The sequence below is a fragment of the Astatotilapia calliptera genome, chromosome 3 (assembly GCF_964374335.1).
Source record: "Astatotilapia calliptera chromosome 3, fAstCal68.1, whole genome shotgun sequence".
Classification (NCBI taxonomy): domain Eukaryota; kingdom Metazoa; phylum Chordata; class Actinopteri; order Cichliformes; family Cichlidae; genus Astatotilapia; species Astatotilapia calliptera.
The window spans coordinates 2280488-2296384 of record NC_137424.1 but is presented as its reverse complement, the minus strand read 5'-3'; the positions used below and the strand labels follow the sequence as shown (position 1 = coordinate 2296384).

The window sequence follows — 15897 nt, the reverse complement described above, 5'->3', positions numbered from 1 at the left end:
TAAGTTTCCATCTGTGAGCCCTTCATTTGGGTCCTTCCTGCATGTCACACAGCACATCATGACAAACTCAAAGAAACACTCAGTTTTCATCAGTCAGATTCTGCTGTGTCCTAATCTTAGAGTTTTGATAATGGTCTATCTGTGACATGTTTGCTGTTTTGTCTCCCTGCTTCCATTTAGGCTACAATTTACTAGCATAGCAGCTCTTTTCTGGTGCGTCACAAGTTGCCAACACTACCCATTTATAATTCCCTAATTGAAGCCAGAGCAGGTTAAATTCATGCTATATGTTACCATGGTAATTTACTGTTAAGTAAACCAACACACACATCTACACACACCGACTCAGAATGAAGAGAAACACACATATGAACACATCTGCACTCGTTGACTGACTGAGAAATGACACACACACAAGTAAGTAAGTAAAATTTATTTATATCGCGCTTTTCACAGATAAAAATCACAAAGTGCTTTACAACACAGAAAATGGGAATATAAAAACAATATAACAGTAAATAAAACAATGTAAAACAATAAAACTATAAAAGCAGCTTAAGAAGAAATTAATCAAATGCTTTTCTAAATAAAAATGTCTTCAGCTGTTTCTTAAAAGAATCAATGGAGTCCGTGCAGCGAAGAGACCGTGGGAGAGAATCCCACAACCGTGGTGCCACAGTCTGAAAGGCCCGATCACCACAAGTTTTAAAACGAGTGCGCGGTACCACCAGCAGTCTCTGATCTAATGACCTTAAAGCCCGAGAAGATGTATGTGGTTTCAGCAGGTCAGATAAATATTGAGGAGCCTGACCATGCAGGGCCCTAAAGGTTAGAACTAAAATTTTAAAATGAAACCTAAAACTTACAGGCAACCAGTGAAGGGAGGCCAAGACTGGAGTGATATGCGATCTTCTCTTGGTGCCTGTTAAGAGACGTGCTGCAGCATTCTGCACAGTCTGAAGACGATTTAAGGCTGATTTGTTAAAACAAGTAAAAAGGCCATTACAATAGTCTAAACAAGAAGAAATAAAGCATGAATAATCATCTCAAGTTCAAGCTTTGATATCATTAGTCTGAGTTTAGAAATATTCTGTAAATGATAAAAACAGTTTCGGACCAGCTGCTCGAGCGACATCGAGCTGTCAAATATGACACCGAGGTTTCTAAGGCTTGATTTTACAGAAGGGTCTAAGAAGCTGATACGCTGTCTAATTTCTGGGACCATGTGGTCTGGAGCAATAATCAGAGTTTCTGTTTTATAAGAGTTTAGTTGGAGAAAATTGTCATTTAACCATAATTTGATTTCTGTCAGGCAATTACTTAAATTAGACAATTTATAAAACTCAGACATTTTGAAGGAACAGTATAGTTGGATGTCGTCAGCATAGAGATGATAGGAGATATATTTATAGCGCTTAATAATTTGGCCTAGGGGGAATACATAAAGTAAAAAGACAATTGGACCCAGGACAGATCCCTGAGGTACCCCACATGGCAAAACTGTTGATTCTGATGTGACATGATTCATGCAAACAGTAAAAGATCTCTCAGACAGATATGATATAAACCATTTTAAAACAACACCAGTAATCCCAAACAAGTTCTCAAGTCTGTTTATCATGATACTGTGATCTACAGTGTCAAAAGCAGAGCTGAGATCCAGCAGGACCAGCACTGTGTATTCTCCAGAGTCTGCTGCCATCAAGATATCACTAGATACTCTAAGTAAGGCCGTTTCAGTGGAATGCAATTTACGAAAACCAGACTGGAAAGTGTCCATAACAGCATTTTTATCCAGGAAATAGTTAAGTTGTTCTAGTACTACTTTTTCTAAAATTCTCCAGAGTCAACCCGTTCTCACCACCTCCTCCTCCTCACACCACCTGCTACAGCTCTACTCTTCTATGACTACAGTCATCCACAGCACTGATGTGAGGTCACATGGTTCATATGTAAGGAGCACAGCTGACCTCAGGTCAGTTTAATGACTGTGAGCAGCAGCTGTGTTATTGTCACTGTGACAGGGAGACACTCTCAGACACAGCGCTCATGTCAGCTTGTTCTCATGCAGGAGGATCAGGAGCTCCATGTTTGTCTTTCTGTTTGAATCATGATGTGTTTGTGCCATCAGAGTCTGTCATGAGTACTCAGGGTTTCACAGCAGCTCTTCTGGATGCTGACGAGGACTCCAACCTCATGTTTCACCTCTCTGAGCTTCTGATGTCTGTGAACACTCGTGTTTCTTCTCTGGGCTCATCTGGACAAAAACACCTTTCTGTGTTTGGCTGCAGCCTCATTCTGACTGACAGGAAGTGTGTTATCCATGAGCTGCACTTCTGTGAGGAAGTTTCCTGCTGTGTTTCCTGTCTGTGGACAAACACGAGTGTTCCAGCTGAGGACTTGGTTCCTTCCACCTGTCCATACAGGACATCACGCTGTCTGCAGCTCTGTAAATGCAGCTCCAGGTCCTTCCACGTGCTGCTCTGTATTTGTGCAGTTTGTAGTGTGTCCTGGGAAACGTAGCACACATGGTGTTCTTCTGCTGTTTCCTCCTTTCACTGAGTGTGAAACACTGACGCTGTGCTGTTGTTCACAGAGGGGAGCTGATTCTAGCTGCAGCTGGACTCTGTCATCTAACTGAATGTGTTGGTGCTGATCACGGGGCTCTGAGGGGGGAGCAGCAGGAGGACTCTGGATGCTGACGTCAGTGTATCTGTGGAAGCTCCCACAGCGTGTCTGTCATTCAATATTGTGCTGTATATTGTATCTATGCAAAGATGAACAGACTGTGTGTTCACTGGTCTCTGTGCTGCAGCTCTGATGTCATCATCACTCCCTCCTCCACCCTCAGCAGTCCCAGCATGCTGCTGTGGTGCACCCCACCCTCACTCTACACCTGAGCCACAGACCACACCCTCCACCTCAATATACACCACAGTTTTCTCTGCTGTGGAAATGAGATCAGGAGGAAATCATCATTATTATTATTTAATAAACGCTCACATTAATGTGGGCTTATTTGTTTCATATTAGAAACATTAGTTGAGTGTTTTTAGTATAAAATGGTCAAAGTCCCTCTTTTTGCTCCTCCCCTCACCTGTGGATGGGCGGTGCTGTTACCGTGGTGACAGCTTGGATGTGTTTCAGTCCTGCCTGGTTATCACTGCAGGAATCTTTCACATTTATTACAGGTAATAACTCTGATTTTTCTGTGTATTATGAACCAAATGTATCCTGATACACACAGAGATGGATGAGCAGAGGTTGTTTTTGCAGTTTATGTAGTTACTATGGACTTAATGCATACATATTATTAAAATTAGGGCTATAACAGTTGTATTGATGTATAGCAACTTGAAATGCTCCCACAAATGGCTCCACAGCATGTAAAAATATAACAAAAGCTCTGGCGGACTTGGTTCTGTGGTCAGTCTTAAAGGGTGAAGTTAAACTCTGTAATCTTCACTGTGTCACAGAGTTCAGTGAGTCCCGTTATTCACAGTATCAATCAGATCATCAGAGAACAGCTGATCAGCAATCAGTGGTGCCAACAGCGCCTCCTGTGGTGAGAGGATGCAATAATGCAATGTAGCATTTTTCCACTCAACACTTGCAGTCATGGAAACTGTCTGTTGGATCTGTGTGACGTTGCTTTCTTGGTTAGAGTTCCTCACAAATGTCCAGATGATTCTTCTAATGAGGCGTCGACCATGTTTGCAGCTCTTTGGAAGAAAACGTCGCCCTTTGCCATCCTTACTTTTCTTTGACTTCTTCAAATGCAGCTGAACTCCAGCTGGTATTTTCTTGGACTTTGCAGCTGTTTCTGGTCATCAGTTCATTCCTGCAAACCTCTGAAGCTGAACAACAATGATGCTGCATTGCTGGCTGATCCCAAAAGGTTGATTCTGTTCATCTGGACGTTTTCAGAAACGTTTGCTCACTGATCAGGTGACTTCTTCAGTCTCAGCTGACTGCAGCTTTACAAGCTTACAAACAGCACATTTGCACAATGACTGAAAGCAGCAGCACCTGATATATATGATACTAATATAATACATATACATATATAATCCATACTAATGATGAAGGAACTGAGCTCACAGTCCATTGTTCATTCAGTGAACTACTCAGTTTATTTTGGGCCTCAGAAATGCTCACTCTGTTTGTACATCACTGTCAGCAATAGACTCATTCTGCTGTGTGGACAGGAACACATGTGACATCACTTCCTGTTTGTTTGTGACTGAAGAAGTTTACAAGGAATCATTTAGAAGAGTTTCAAACATCAACTGATTGAATCCATGAATCTGAAAACGTGTTTGTGAGTGAAAGAGACAGACATGTACAGACTGAACTATCTGTTCAACAGTCAGAGTGTTTCTGTAACAGGAGACACTCTTTACACTCCACTCAGCACAGGGACACTGAGCCACCAGGAGACCAGAACATAAACCCAGGATAAAGAGTTTGAGTGAATGTGGTGTTGAAGGTGTGGAGGTGGATCAGAGTGTCAGAGGAGACTCTGTAGAAGGACAGAGTGCCAGCAGGACAGTCCACATACACTGCTGCTCTGTTAGAGACAGAGGAGGAGGAGGAGGAGGAGATGTATGTTAGTCTGTTATTGTGCCAGACAGACTGAGGACCACGATCAGAGCAGCACAGACTCCAGGACTGATCATTGTTTCCAAACACACAGTCACTGTCTCCTTTCCTTCTGATGCTTCTGTAACTCACTGATATATTAACCCCTCCTCTCCACTCGACCTCCCAGTAACAGCGACCAGTCAGACCATTTCTACACAGCAGCTGATGAACATCAAATCTGTCTGGATGATCAGGATATGACTGAACCTCCTCCACACGTGTCACCTTCCTGTTGTTGTCAGACAGTTGGAGCTTTGTGTTCACTGTGTTTGTGTCGATTGTGAGTTGACAGGAATCTGATGGAGAGAACAAACACAATCCAGCTGCAGTTATTGATCCATCATCTGTTCATTGATTGACACTTTGATGATGACTCCTGACATGATGAAGATGGTTGAATGTGTGCTGCTTTGTTTTCATGAATCCCATTAAAAACACACTTACACTTCCTCAGACCTGGTCTCAACCATCGGACTCCAGCAGGCTCCACCCTGAAAGGAGGAGGGGGGTCAGAGCAGCACAGTCAGCATGCACACATGGACATTACATGGCTCTCACACACACACTGTTACACACTGAGCTCAAAGCTCGGCTCCACTGTTTTATTCAAAGAAATCTACATTTATTTATCAGCACATTTAAAAACAGCTTGAGCCAAAGTGCTGCACAGAGTAGAGAGAAAATAGGAAACATACACAGTAATGACTATAAAGACTGGTCAGGATTGAAAGCTACAGAGTACAAATGTGTTTCCAACCGGCTTTTAAAAATGTCCAGTGTTGGTGACGACCTGATGTGAAGGGCGACTGTTCCAGAGTTTGGCTGCAGCCATCGATAAAGCTCACCTCTGTTTTTACGTCTAGTTCTGGTCAGAAGCTGCTTATCTGCAGACCTGAGGGCTCCACTTGGATTCTTTTGTTAAAGAGAGATAAGATGGAGCCAATCCATTCACAGATTTAAAGACAACCAGATCTGGAAGTGGATTCTACCACGTACTGGTAACCAGTGGAAAAAGCTGGTGATGGGTCGTCTAGCACAGACCCACCGCTGGAACCAGACAATTGATGAGGGAGAGAACTGTGACAGCGCCGTTCCTTCACTTGACCTCAGTCGCTCTCGTCTGCTCCCTCGTAACACTGCTCTTTATTGAGCTTACATGAATATGCACAAGTTCATTATGACGTCTTACACAGGTATGAACAAAGAGTACCAGTCTGTGCATAGTGTGTGTGTGTGTGTGTGTGTGTGTGTGTGTCTGTGTGTGTGTGTGTGTGTGTGTGTGTCTGTGTGTGTGTCTGTGTGTGTGTGTGTGTGTCTGTGTGTGTGTGTGTGTGTGTGTGTGTGTGTGTGTGTGTGTGTGTCTGTGTGTGTCTGTGTGTGTGTGTGTGTGTGTGTGTCTGTGTGTGTGTGTGTGTGTCTGTGTCTGTCTGTGTGTGTGTCTGTGTGTGTGTCTGTCTGTGTGTGTGTCTGTGTGTGTGTGTGTGTCTGTGTGTGTGTGTGTCTGTGTGTGTGTCTGTCTGTGTGTGTGTCTGTCTGTGTGTGTGTGTCTGTCTGTGTGTGTGTGTCTGTGTGTGTGTGTGTGTGTGTGTGTGTCTGTGTGTCTGTGTGTGTCTGTGTGTGTGTGTGTGTGTCTGTGTGTGCGTGTGCGTGTGTGCGTGTGCGTGTCTGTGTGTCTGTGTGTGTGTCTGTCTGTGTGTGTGTCTGTCTGTGTGTGTGTGTCTGTCTGTGTGTGTGTGTCTGTCTGTGTGTGTGTGCGCGCGTCTGTGTGTGTGTGTGCGCGCGTGTGTGTCTGTCTGTGTGTGTGTGTGTCTGTGTGTCTGTCTGTGTGTCTGTGTGTGTGTCTGTGTGTGTGTGTGTGCGTGTGTGTCTGTGTGTGTCTGTCTGTGCGTGTGTGTGTCTGTGTCTGCGTGTGTGTCTGTGTGTCTGTGTGTGTGTGTGTGTGTGTCTGTGTCTGTGTGTGTGTGTCTGTGTCTGTGTGTGTGTGTGTGTCTGTGTGTCTGTGTGTGTGTGTCTGTGTCTGTGTGTGTGTGCGTGTGTGTGTGTGTCTGTCTGTGTGTCTGTGTCTGTGTGTGTGTGTCTGTCTGTGTGTGTCTCTGTGTGTCTGTCTGTGTGTGTGTCTCTGTGTGTCTGTCTGTGTGTGTGTCTCTGTGTGTCTGTCTGTGTGTGTGTGTGTGTGTGTGTGTGTGTGTTCCAGATGTGACCCTGTGACCCCAAAGCTGGTGCTAAGAGTCCAGCGGTCCCCCTAACAAAGGGCTCTTATACTTAACCAGACACAGAGTAGGTGTCCTCCTACACCAGGGGTCTCAAACTCGCGGCTCGTGGGCCAATTGCGGCCCGCAGGACGATAGTTTTTGGCCCCACCTTAATATGAAAATGTAATGTTAGTTTGATAATGTATGACACTTTACAGTGTTGTGGGCGGAGCTGAATTAACCCACCAATCAGGGTGGGATATGGATCTCAGGGGACACCAGCCGGGCTTGATGCAAGCAGGGAAACATTTCTCAATGAGTCAAAGTTCCAGCAGCGTTGCCCTGGAGTGTTTCTTTCTTTCCTGTGCCTGGCTGGCTTCCTCCTTTCTATTGGGCAAACGCCGACATTCGCCCCAGCGCGCTGCGTTCACAACACTTCAAAAAAAGTTGTTTTTTTAAGTTGCTGCCCAGCGGGACATTATACATATATAGATTTATACACACGTCAGTGGGATTTAAAGTTATTTTTCCACAGAGAGAGATCTCATATTAACTCTCACAGTGATGCGTAGGCGGCGGGATAAAAGAAAAGTCATGAACTCAATGCAGCCCAATTTAGTCTGCAGTCACATAGCGACACCTGTTCATCGGCAACAACAGTCCCCGGTAACCCGGACTAATTATAGGGTCGCACCGTAATTTGTGGCTCCATGTTTTTATTTGCATCACTGCGTTTGCATTGCAGCAAACATGAACATTATATATATTTCAATATAATGTAAAAGCAGTCAAAACAACTAACATCAGAAACAGCTGATGTTATTTGTTATATGTCACGGTGTCATTTCCGCTTCTTTCTCCTGTAACAACAGCCCGGCGCCGTGAGCAGTCGCCTTTTTTGCGCTCGCTATCCCTGCACTTTCTACCATCTGCAAACGCCACGGTGTTCGTGTCGTCATGAAAGACATGAACATCGAGCATAAAAACAAAGGAGACTGCTACCGGCTTTTTATCTGCCGATCGCCGTGCTACGGTTGCAAGAAAAAGAAGCAGAAATGACGTTCTCTACGCGTTGAGACGTTCCCCGTCCGTCGGCTAAACGCTTGATTGAAACTTCAATGCGACAGTGACACCAAGTAGAATTATAAATGTCACATAGCCCCAAACATGTCTTTTTCAAAGCCTGCGGTGAAGAGAAAGGTTGGTGATGAGCACCGACAATTTCAGGAAAAGTGGGAAATGCAATATTTCTTTGTTGAGCACAGGGGCACCCCGACCTGTCTTATTTGCACAGAGAAAGTTGCGCTGCACAAGGAATACAATTTGAAACGTCATTACACAACTAGACATGCTGAGCTGGATGCAGAATACCAGGGAGACGAGAGAGCGAACCGGGTTGCCAGTCTTAAAACAGATCTACTGAGGCAGCAAGATTTCTCCAAGAAAGCAACCAAAGAGAATAATGCAGCAGTCGGAGCCACGTGGTTAGTGAGATGATTGCTAAAGCAGGGAAGCCATTCACAGAAGGTGCATTTGTCTAAAAGTGCATATTGCAGGCTGCAAATATAGTCTGTCCGGGAAAGAAAGGTCAGTTTAGCAACATCAGCCTTTCTGCCAACACCGCAGCAGATCGCATTTCTGACCTGTCAAGTGACATTTATGACCAACTGTGTGAGAAAGCCAAATGTTTCAGTGTATACTCAGTCGCTCTTGATGAGACCACAGACATCACCGACACTGCCCAGCTCCCAATGTATGTCCCTGGTGTTGATGACAGTTTTGAAGTGATGGAGGAGCTGCTCAAAGTAATTCCAATGCATGGCCAGACCACCGCTCAGCAGATATTTACAAGCTGTGTGATGCCATTGAGAATGTTGGTTTGCCATGGAAGAGGTTTGTTGGAATAACAACAGATGGAGCGCCATCAATGACAGGGAGGAAACATGGACTGGTGGCACAAAACAAACTAGAAGAGGAAGGCGTGGAGGAGGCCATTGCTCTGCACTGCATCATCCATCAGCAGGTCCTTTGCAGCAAATGCCTGAAGTTTGACAATGTGATGTCTATTGTTGTGAAATGCATCAACCAAATCAGATCCAGGGGCTTAAAGCACCGAAGGTTCTGTGCTTTTTTAGAGGAAATGGAGTCAGAATATGGGGATGTGCTCGACTTCACTGAGGTATGTTGGCTCAGCAGGGGAAATGTATTAAAGAGACTTTTTGAGTTGAGAGCAGAAGTGAAGCCTTCATGGAGAAGGATGGAGTTAGTGTTCCTGTGCTAACTGATCCCAAATGGCTCATGGACTCAGCTTTTCTTGTTGATATGACACATGAGCTTAATGTACTGAACAAGACGTTACAAGGCCAGGGGCAACTTGTCAGTGCTGCCTATGACAACGTGAGAGCATTCTCCACAAAACTGGCGCTCTGGAAAGCTCAGCTCTCTCAGACAAACCTTTGCCATTTCCCAGCATGCAAGGCACTCGTGGATGCAGGCACACCATTCAGTGCTGACGAGTATGTTGATGTCATTTTGAGGCTACAGGAGGAATTTGATCACAGATTTGCTGACTTCAAGACACACAGAGCCACCTTTCACATTTTTGCGGACCCCTTCTCCTTTGATGTGCAAGATGCCCCTTCTGTGCTTCAAATGGAGCTCATTGAGCTGCAGTGCAACTCTGAACTCAAAGCAAAGTTCAGGGAGGTGAGTGGAAAAGCAGAGAAGCTTGGACAATTTTTGAGAGACTTGAGCCTAGTTTCCCTCGGCTTTCCCGAATGTTCAAGCGGACCATGTGCCTTTTTGGTAGCACATACTTGTGCCAAAAGCTCTTCTCCACTTTGAACTTCAATAAGTCCAAGTACAGGTCCAGACTTACGGATGATCATCTTCAAGACATACTGAGGGTCGCAACTGCTTCCTCCCTCAGGCCAAATCTGGCTCGGCTATGCGAGAGGAAACGCTGCCAGGTCTCTAGCAGCAAGGAGTAGGCAAGAGAAGCCATGTTCAGAAGAACAGTTCATTTTCTACAGTGTTCCATTCATGTTCAGAAGAAGGTTATAGAACTGTTAATACAGACATTTCAATCTAAATACAGCAGATATAGAAGACTGAAAGATACACACAAGTTCACTGACTAAAAATATCTTATTATTGTTTTATTTATGTATTACAGATTGATTTATTTTCTTATTAATTCTTAATTTGTTTATTCATTTTTCATATTTTGTGTTAAAAAATAAAAATAAAGAGATTTGAGAAGATTGGAATTTTTTAACCATGCCTTTCTTGTGGAAAACCTAATGCGGCCCAGCCTCACCCAGACTCTGCCTGCAGCGGCCCCCAGCTAAATTGAGTTTGAGACCCCTGTCCTACACCATAAATCAGTAAGAGAGGGTACGACCTCTCTCATGGCCCCAAGTGGTGTGTGCATGCCAGAGCACTCTGGAAGGCACACAGAGTCTTTACAGACTACTCAGGATCAAACCTCTATCATTATGCAATCGATTATACAACTCTAAGCATATATGAGTAAATATTTCTAAGCATAAATGACAATCAACAATATAAACCTTACAGCTGGTTTTAATAACAGAATTCATTTGTTTCTCAAACGAGAAAGAGCTATCGAGAAACACTCCTAAATCTTTAGTTCTTAACTTTTCCAGTGGGCCAAGGTCAACATTATCTGCTAATGCTAAATAGGCTGCCGTTATTAACTAATGCTAATTTGACATGAATTAGCATTATGCACTAATGCTAACACTTACTTTTTTTAAAAATGTGAGTAGCTAATGCTAACACTATTTCCCTTAACTTTATAACAATGTGAACGGCTAATGCTAACACTCTTTTTCCTAGCATTATAACATCTGAGCTGCTAATGCTAAGTAGGCTGCCATTAGCACCTACGTCTAATTTAAGGCAAATACGCATTAGAACCTAATGCTCATATCGTTTTCCTTTGCTTTATAACAATGTGAGCAGCTACTGCTAAATAGCATTAGCTAATAACAGCAGTCTAATTTAATGCAAGTTAGCCTCATTTGCATTACAACGATGTGAGGAGTTAACGCTAAGTATGCTGCCATTAGTGGCTAATTCTAATTAGGGGTGAATAAATATTACCAGCTAATGCTAATATCGTATTCTCTTCTCTTTTAACAATGTGAGCAGCTAGTGCTAGGTAGGCTGATGCTAGCAGCTAATGCTAAAGCTAATTTAATGTGAAGTAGCATCACATTAGTGAGGAGTTAATGCTAAGTAGACTGCCATTAGCAGGTAATGCTAATTTTAGGTGAATAGGAATTGGCAGATAATGCTAATACCATATTTTCTTGCTTTATAACAATGTGACCAGCTAATGCTATGTAGGTTGCCGTTATTAGCTAATACTAATTTGAGGTGAATTAGCATTATCCCCTTATGCTAACAATGTTTTTTCTTACTTTTTAACAATACAAGTAGCTAATGTGAACACTTTTGTTTTTTATTGAATTCTAATTTTTCCCTTGCGATGTGAAGAGTTAATGCTAAATAGGATGCCATTAGTGGCTAATTCTAATTTTAGATGAGAAAGCATTAGAAGCTAATGCTAATACCATATTTTCTTGCTTTATATCAATATTAGTAGGTAATGCTAAGTACGTAGCCATTATTAGCTAATGCTAATTTAGGTGAATTAGCATTATCCACTAATGCTAACACTGTTTTTGCCAACTCTTTTCCCTTGCATTATAACAATATGAGCAGCTAATGCTAAGAAGGCTGCCATTATTAGGTAATGCTAATTATTATGTGTGCTAGCATTATCCGCTGCTGCTAGCAATGTTTTATCTTACCTTTTAACAATATCAGCAGCTAATGCTAACACTACTTTAATTTCAGTTAAACCTACTTAGCATTAATTAACTTCATTTAGCATTAAGAAGTTTTTGCTATAGGCTACCATTAGTGGCTAATGCTAATTTTAGGTAAATAGAAATTGGCAGCTAATGCTAATACCATAATTTCTTGCCTTATAACAATGTGACCAGCTAATGCTAAGCAGGTGCCATTATTAGCTAATACTAATTTGAGATGAATTAGCATTATCCGCTTATGCTAACAATGTTTTTTCTTACTTTTTAACAATACGCCATTAGTGGCTAATTCTAATTTTAGATGAAAAAGGATTAACAGCTAATGCTCATACTGTTTGCTTTGTAAGAATGACAGCAGCTAATGATATGAAGTCTACCGTTATTAACTAATGCTAATTTGATGAGAATTAGCATTATCCGATAATGGTAACTCTTTTCCCCTGCATTATAACAATGTCAGGAGTTAATGCTAAGTAGACTGCCATTAGGGGCTAACTCTAATTAGGGGTGAATAATTATTAGCAGCTAATACTAATACCGTTTTCTCTTTTTCCTTACGTCAAGACTTGAGCAGCTAATGCTAATTTGATGCGAATTAGCATTATATTAGTGAGCAGTTAATGCTAAGTAGGCTGCCATTATTAACTAATACTACGTTGACGTGAATTAGCATTATGCGCTACTGCTAATACTGTTTTCTCTTACTTATTAAAAATGATAGTAGCTAATACTAATACTCTTTTCCGTTGGGTAACAACAAAGTGAGGAATTAATGCTAAGTTGGCTGCTTTTAGCGGCTTATTCTAATTAGGGGTGAATAATTATTAGCAGCAAATGCTAATACAGTTTTCTCTTTCCTTATAACAATATGAGCAGTTAATGCTAATTTGATGTAAATTAGCATTATATTAGTGAGGAGTTAATGCTAAGTAGGCTGCCATTAGCAGCTAAAGGTAATTTGAGGTGAATAAGCACTAGTAGCTAATGCCAATACCCTTTTCTCTTGTGTTATAATGATGTGAAACGTTAATATTGTTCTCAAACAACAGAATGAGAATGAAATATTGATTCTAACAGGGCCCATAAACAGCATTAGCTTAGCAGCATTAGCTTATCAGAGTCTCCATCATGGTCACACAAATCCTTAGCGGAGCAAAGTGGCCTACTTAGCAATAGCTGCTGTAGAAAGCAAAGGGAAAACAGTATTAGCATTAGCTGCTAAATGTGCACTTGAGAACAAATCTATTGTGAATTCAGCCGTGAATGTAGTGTTTCCAGTAAGCTTCCATTTCCAAATGTTAGCTGCTCCTGTCTGCCTCTTTGTCACACACACAGACTGAAATGATTCACAGCCTTGTTTCATCCTTCTGTCAGTGTCACTGACTGTCACTGTGACTGTGGACATACAGCATGGGAAACACACACATGGCTGATACTTGTATCTAAAGTTACAAAATGTTGTCTCTGTCCAAATATTACCTAACTGTAAGTCTACTTTTAATGAAACTCTCAACATGACTTATCAGTTATCATTAATGTTCCTGCAAACAGACTCCTTGAAGACCCCCTACATAAATATCCATGTACTATCCAGCTAGACTAGTGTGTCTGTCCCTGAAAATATTCCTGCATGTGTGATTGTTCATGTCTCATCTGCAGGAAATAAACAGGAAGTGAGTGAAAGACACAGGAAATGATTCCAGCTGTTCCTCCTATATCAGACATTCTCTCCATACCTGAGAGTGTCCAGTCTCCAGCCTGGATCCTTCAGTCCAGCCGACAGAAGCTTCATTCCTGAGAGACCTGGATGATTGTAGCTCAGGTCCAGCTCTCTCAGATGGGAGGGGTTGGAGGTCAGAGCTGAGGCCAGAGAAGTACAGCCTTCCTCTGTGATCAGACAGCCTGACAGACTGCAGACACACAAAACAACAATCCATCTGTTATCCATCTCTATAGCAGCATAACTAAGGGATGGTTCAGGGTCACCTGATCCAGCTCTAACTATAAGTTTTATCAAAAAGGAAAGTTTGAAGCTGATCGTCAAAGTAGAGAGGGTGTCTGTCTCCTGAACTCAAACTGGGAGCTGCTTCCACACCCAGTCCAACATAGCCAGGCTTTCTTTGCTGCTTTGACAAAACCTCAAATCCCAGTCAGAGATGGTGAGCATCATCACAGTGATGATCATTTCTCTGTTAACCCAGGCTTTCTGCTTCAGGATCTGTGCACGCTCACAGAACAAGGAGACCTTTAAACATCATTTCACTAAATGGATGGACTGAGCTCAGCCTACAGATGAACTGGATAAATAAAGATTTGACCTCAGTGTGCTCAGTGTTCCTGTCTATTCCTAACATATTCCTAACATGATAGCTGCACTTTAGAGCTCTAAAACTGGAACTGACACATATTTAAACTCCACATGTTACTCAGTACATCCAGTTCTGACACTCGCCCACAGTCCAACAAAGGAAACATGGAGATCACATCAGTTTGTCACCAAAGTCTAATTATTCCAGAGGGCAGTGTTGATACAACTAAAGTTATTTTTAAGCAAAGTTGAGTTTTTTATTGTCGCAGTACTTCATGTCTGAAGTATCACTTAAATGCATTACACGCTGTTGATGGCAGCAAACAAACCACCCAAACAAACAGAGGTGGGAGGCTTGTGGGAGGAGTCAGGATAAAACCAAAGAAAGACAAGCTAACAAACACCACAGTGAAGTGAGTAGCTACAAACTGCAGGCCGATTAGTGTTGTTGAAGAAGTCGGTCTGAGGAACGTTCTTAGGATCAACAAATGACGGCATGTATGAGCCTCCCTCAAGACGCACCATCACAAGAAGAACACATGAGCTGTAGAAAAAGGAGAGACTACGAAAGCCACGGCGTTACAACGTGCACCAGCTGTTGGTCTCTCTGGAGACTACTGGGCGTGGCTGGGTAACCATGGTTACTTGGGAGTTACAGTACATGATATTAATGAAGAGTGGGAGCTGCGTTCTATAGCAAACAATTTGTTATGAGGTAATCAGCTGATCTTAGTTTAACCGGAAGCCCTTCACAATAATTGCAATGCTTTTATTTTGTACAACTACCATCAGTTCGTCTGTACTGATGGTAACTTAAAGTCACACTAATGTCGTTTAGTTTCTATAGTTTATGTAGTGGAAGTATACTACAGTACCCTGATCACTGATAGGACAGATTTATGTAGATATACACCTTTCTGTTTAACATTACTGCATTATAGTACTGTGATCTTTGTCCTTATATATGGCTATATTAGCTATACTGATGTACGTACATATAACTGGATATGTAACTTATCTATTCATCTTATTTGTCATGTATTTGTATTGTGTACTTCCTTTTTGTAAGAAACCAAACACATGATCACAGCCGCAAGAATCAATCAGTGAAAGAATAAAGTGTCTCAAACCAAACCTTAAGCTCTTTATTCCACATGCTGGGATCATTTGGCCTTCAGTGGTGTTCTGGCTGACACACCGGAGTGACCAGAGTGCTAAAGAGTGAATCGGACACACCAGTGTCATCTCTGATATCTCCACTACATTTAATCGTCCTTCAGCTTGTGGCTGCCGTTAGCTGGTCTGCTAGTTAGCTGATTTGCTATTTAGCCGGTGTGCTAGTTAGCTGGTGTGCTAGTTAGCCGGTTCGCTAGTCAGCTGGTGTGCTGACCAGCGAACCAGTAGGTTACAAGATGAGCTTGTCTGTCTGATGAGCCAGCTCTCTCTGTCTTGGTCATTTTGTCCTTGGGCAAAACCTAACCTACCACTACAACTGTAGCTTACCTCCACCAGTGTGTGAATGTGAGAGTGAATGAATACAGGGAGTGCAGAATTATTAGGCAAATGAGTATTTTGTCCACATCATCCTCTTCATGCATGTTGTCTTACTCCAAGCTGTATAGGCTCGAAAGCCTACTACCAATTAAGCATATTAGGTGATGTGCATCTCTGTAATGAGAAGGGGTGTGGTCTAATGACATCAACACCCTATATCAGGTGTGCATAATTATTAGGTAACGTCCTTTCCTTTGGCAAAATGGGTCAAAAGAAGGACTTGACAGGCTCAGAAAAGTCAAAAACAGTGAGATATCTTGCAGAGGGATGCAGCAGTCTCAAAATTGCAAAGCTTCTGAAGCGTGATCATCGAACAATCAAGCGTTTCATTCAAAAT

General features: G+C 42.4%; 1 protein-coding gene and 1 long non-coding RNA gene across 2 annotated transcripts in view; both read right to left on the bottom strand.

Annotated features, from left to right (window-relative positions):
• The window catches only part of LOC145424019 (uncharacterized), a 103869-nt gene that overhangs the window by 21314 nt on the left and 66658 nt on the right, over positions 1–15897 (bottom strand). The gene's annotated exons all lie outside the window — the stretch shown is intronic.
• LOC145423832 (neoverrucotoxin subunit alpha-like) lies at positions 419–14096 on the bottom strand. The gene is made up of 3 exons (XM_080296744.1): positions 13435–14096; positions 5089–5135; positions 419–4940 (listed from the first exon to the last, which is right to left on the bottom strand). The coding sequence occupies exons 1-3, from the start codon at positions 13644–13646 to the stop codon at positions 4411–4413; spliced, it is 789 nt and encodes a 262-aa protein (XP_080152870.1). The 5' UTR covers positions 13647–14096; the 3' UTR covers positions 419–4410.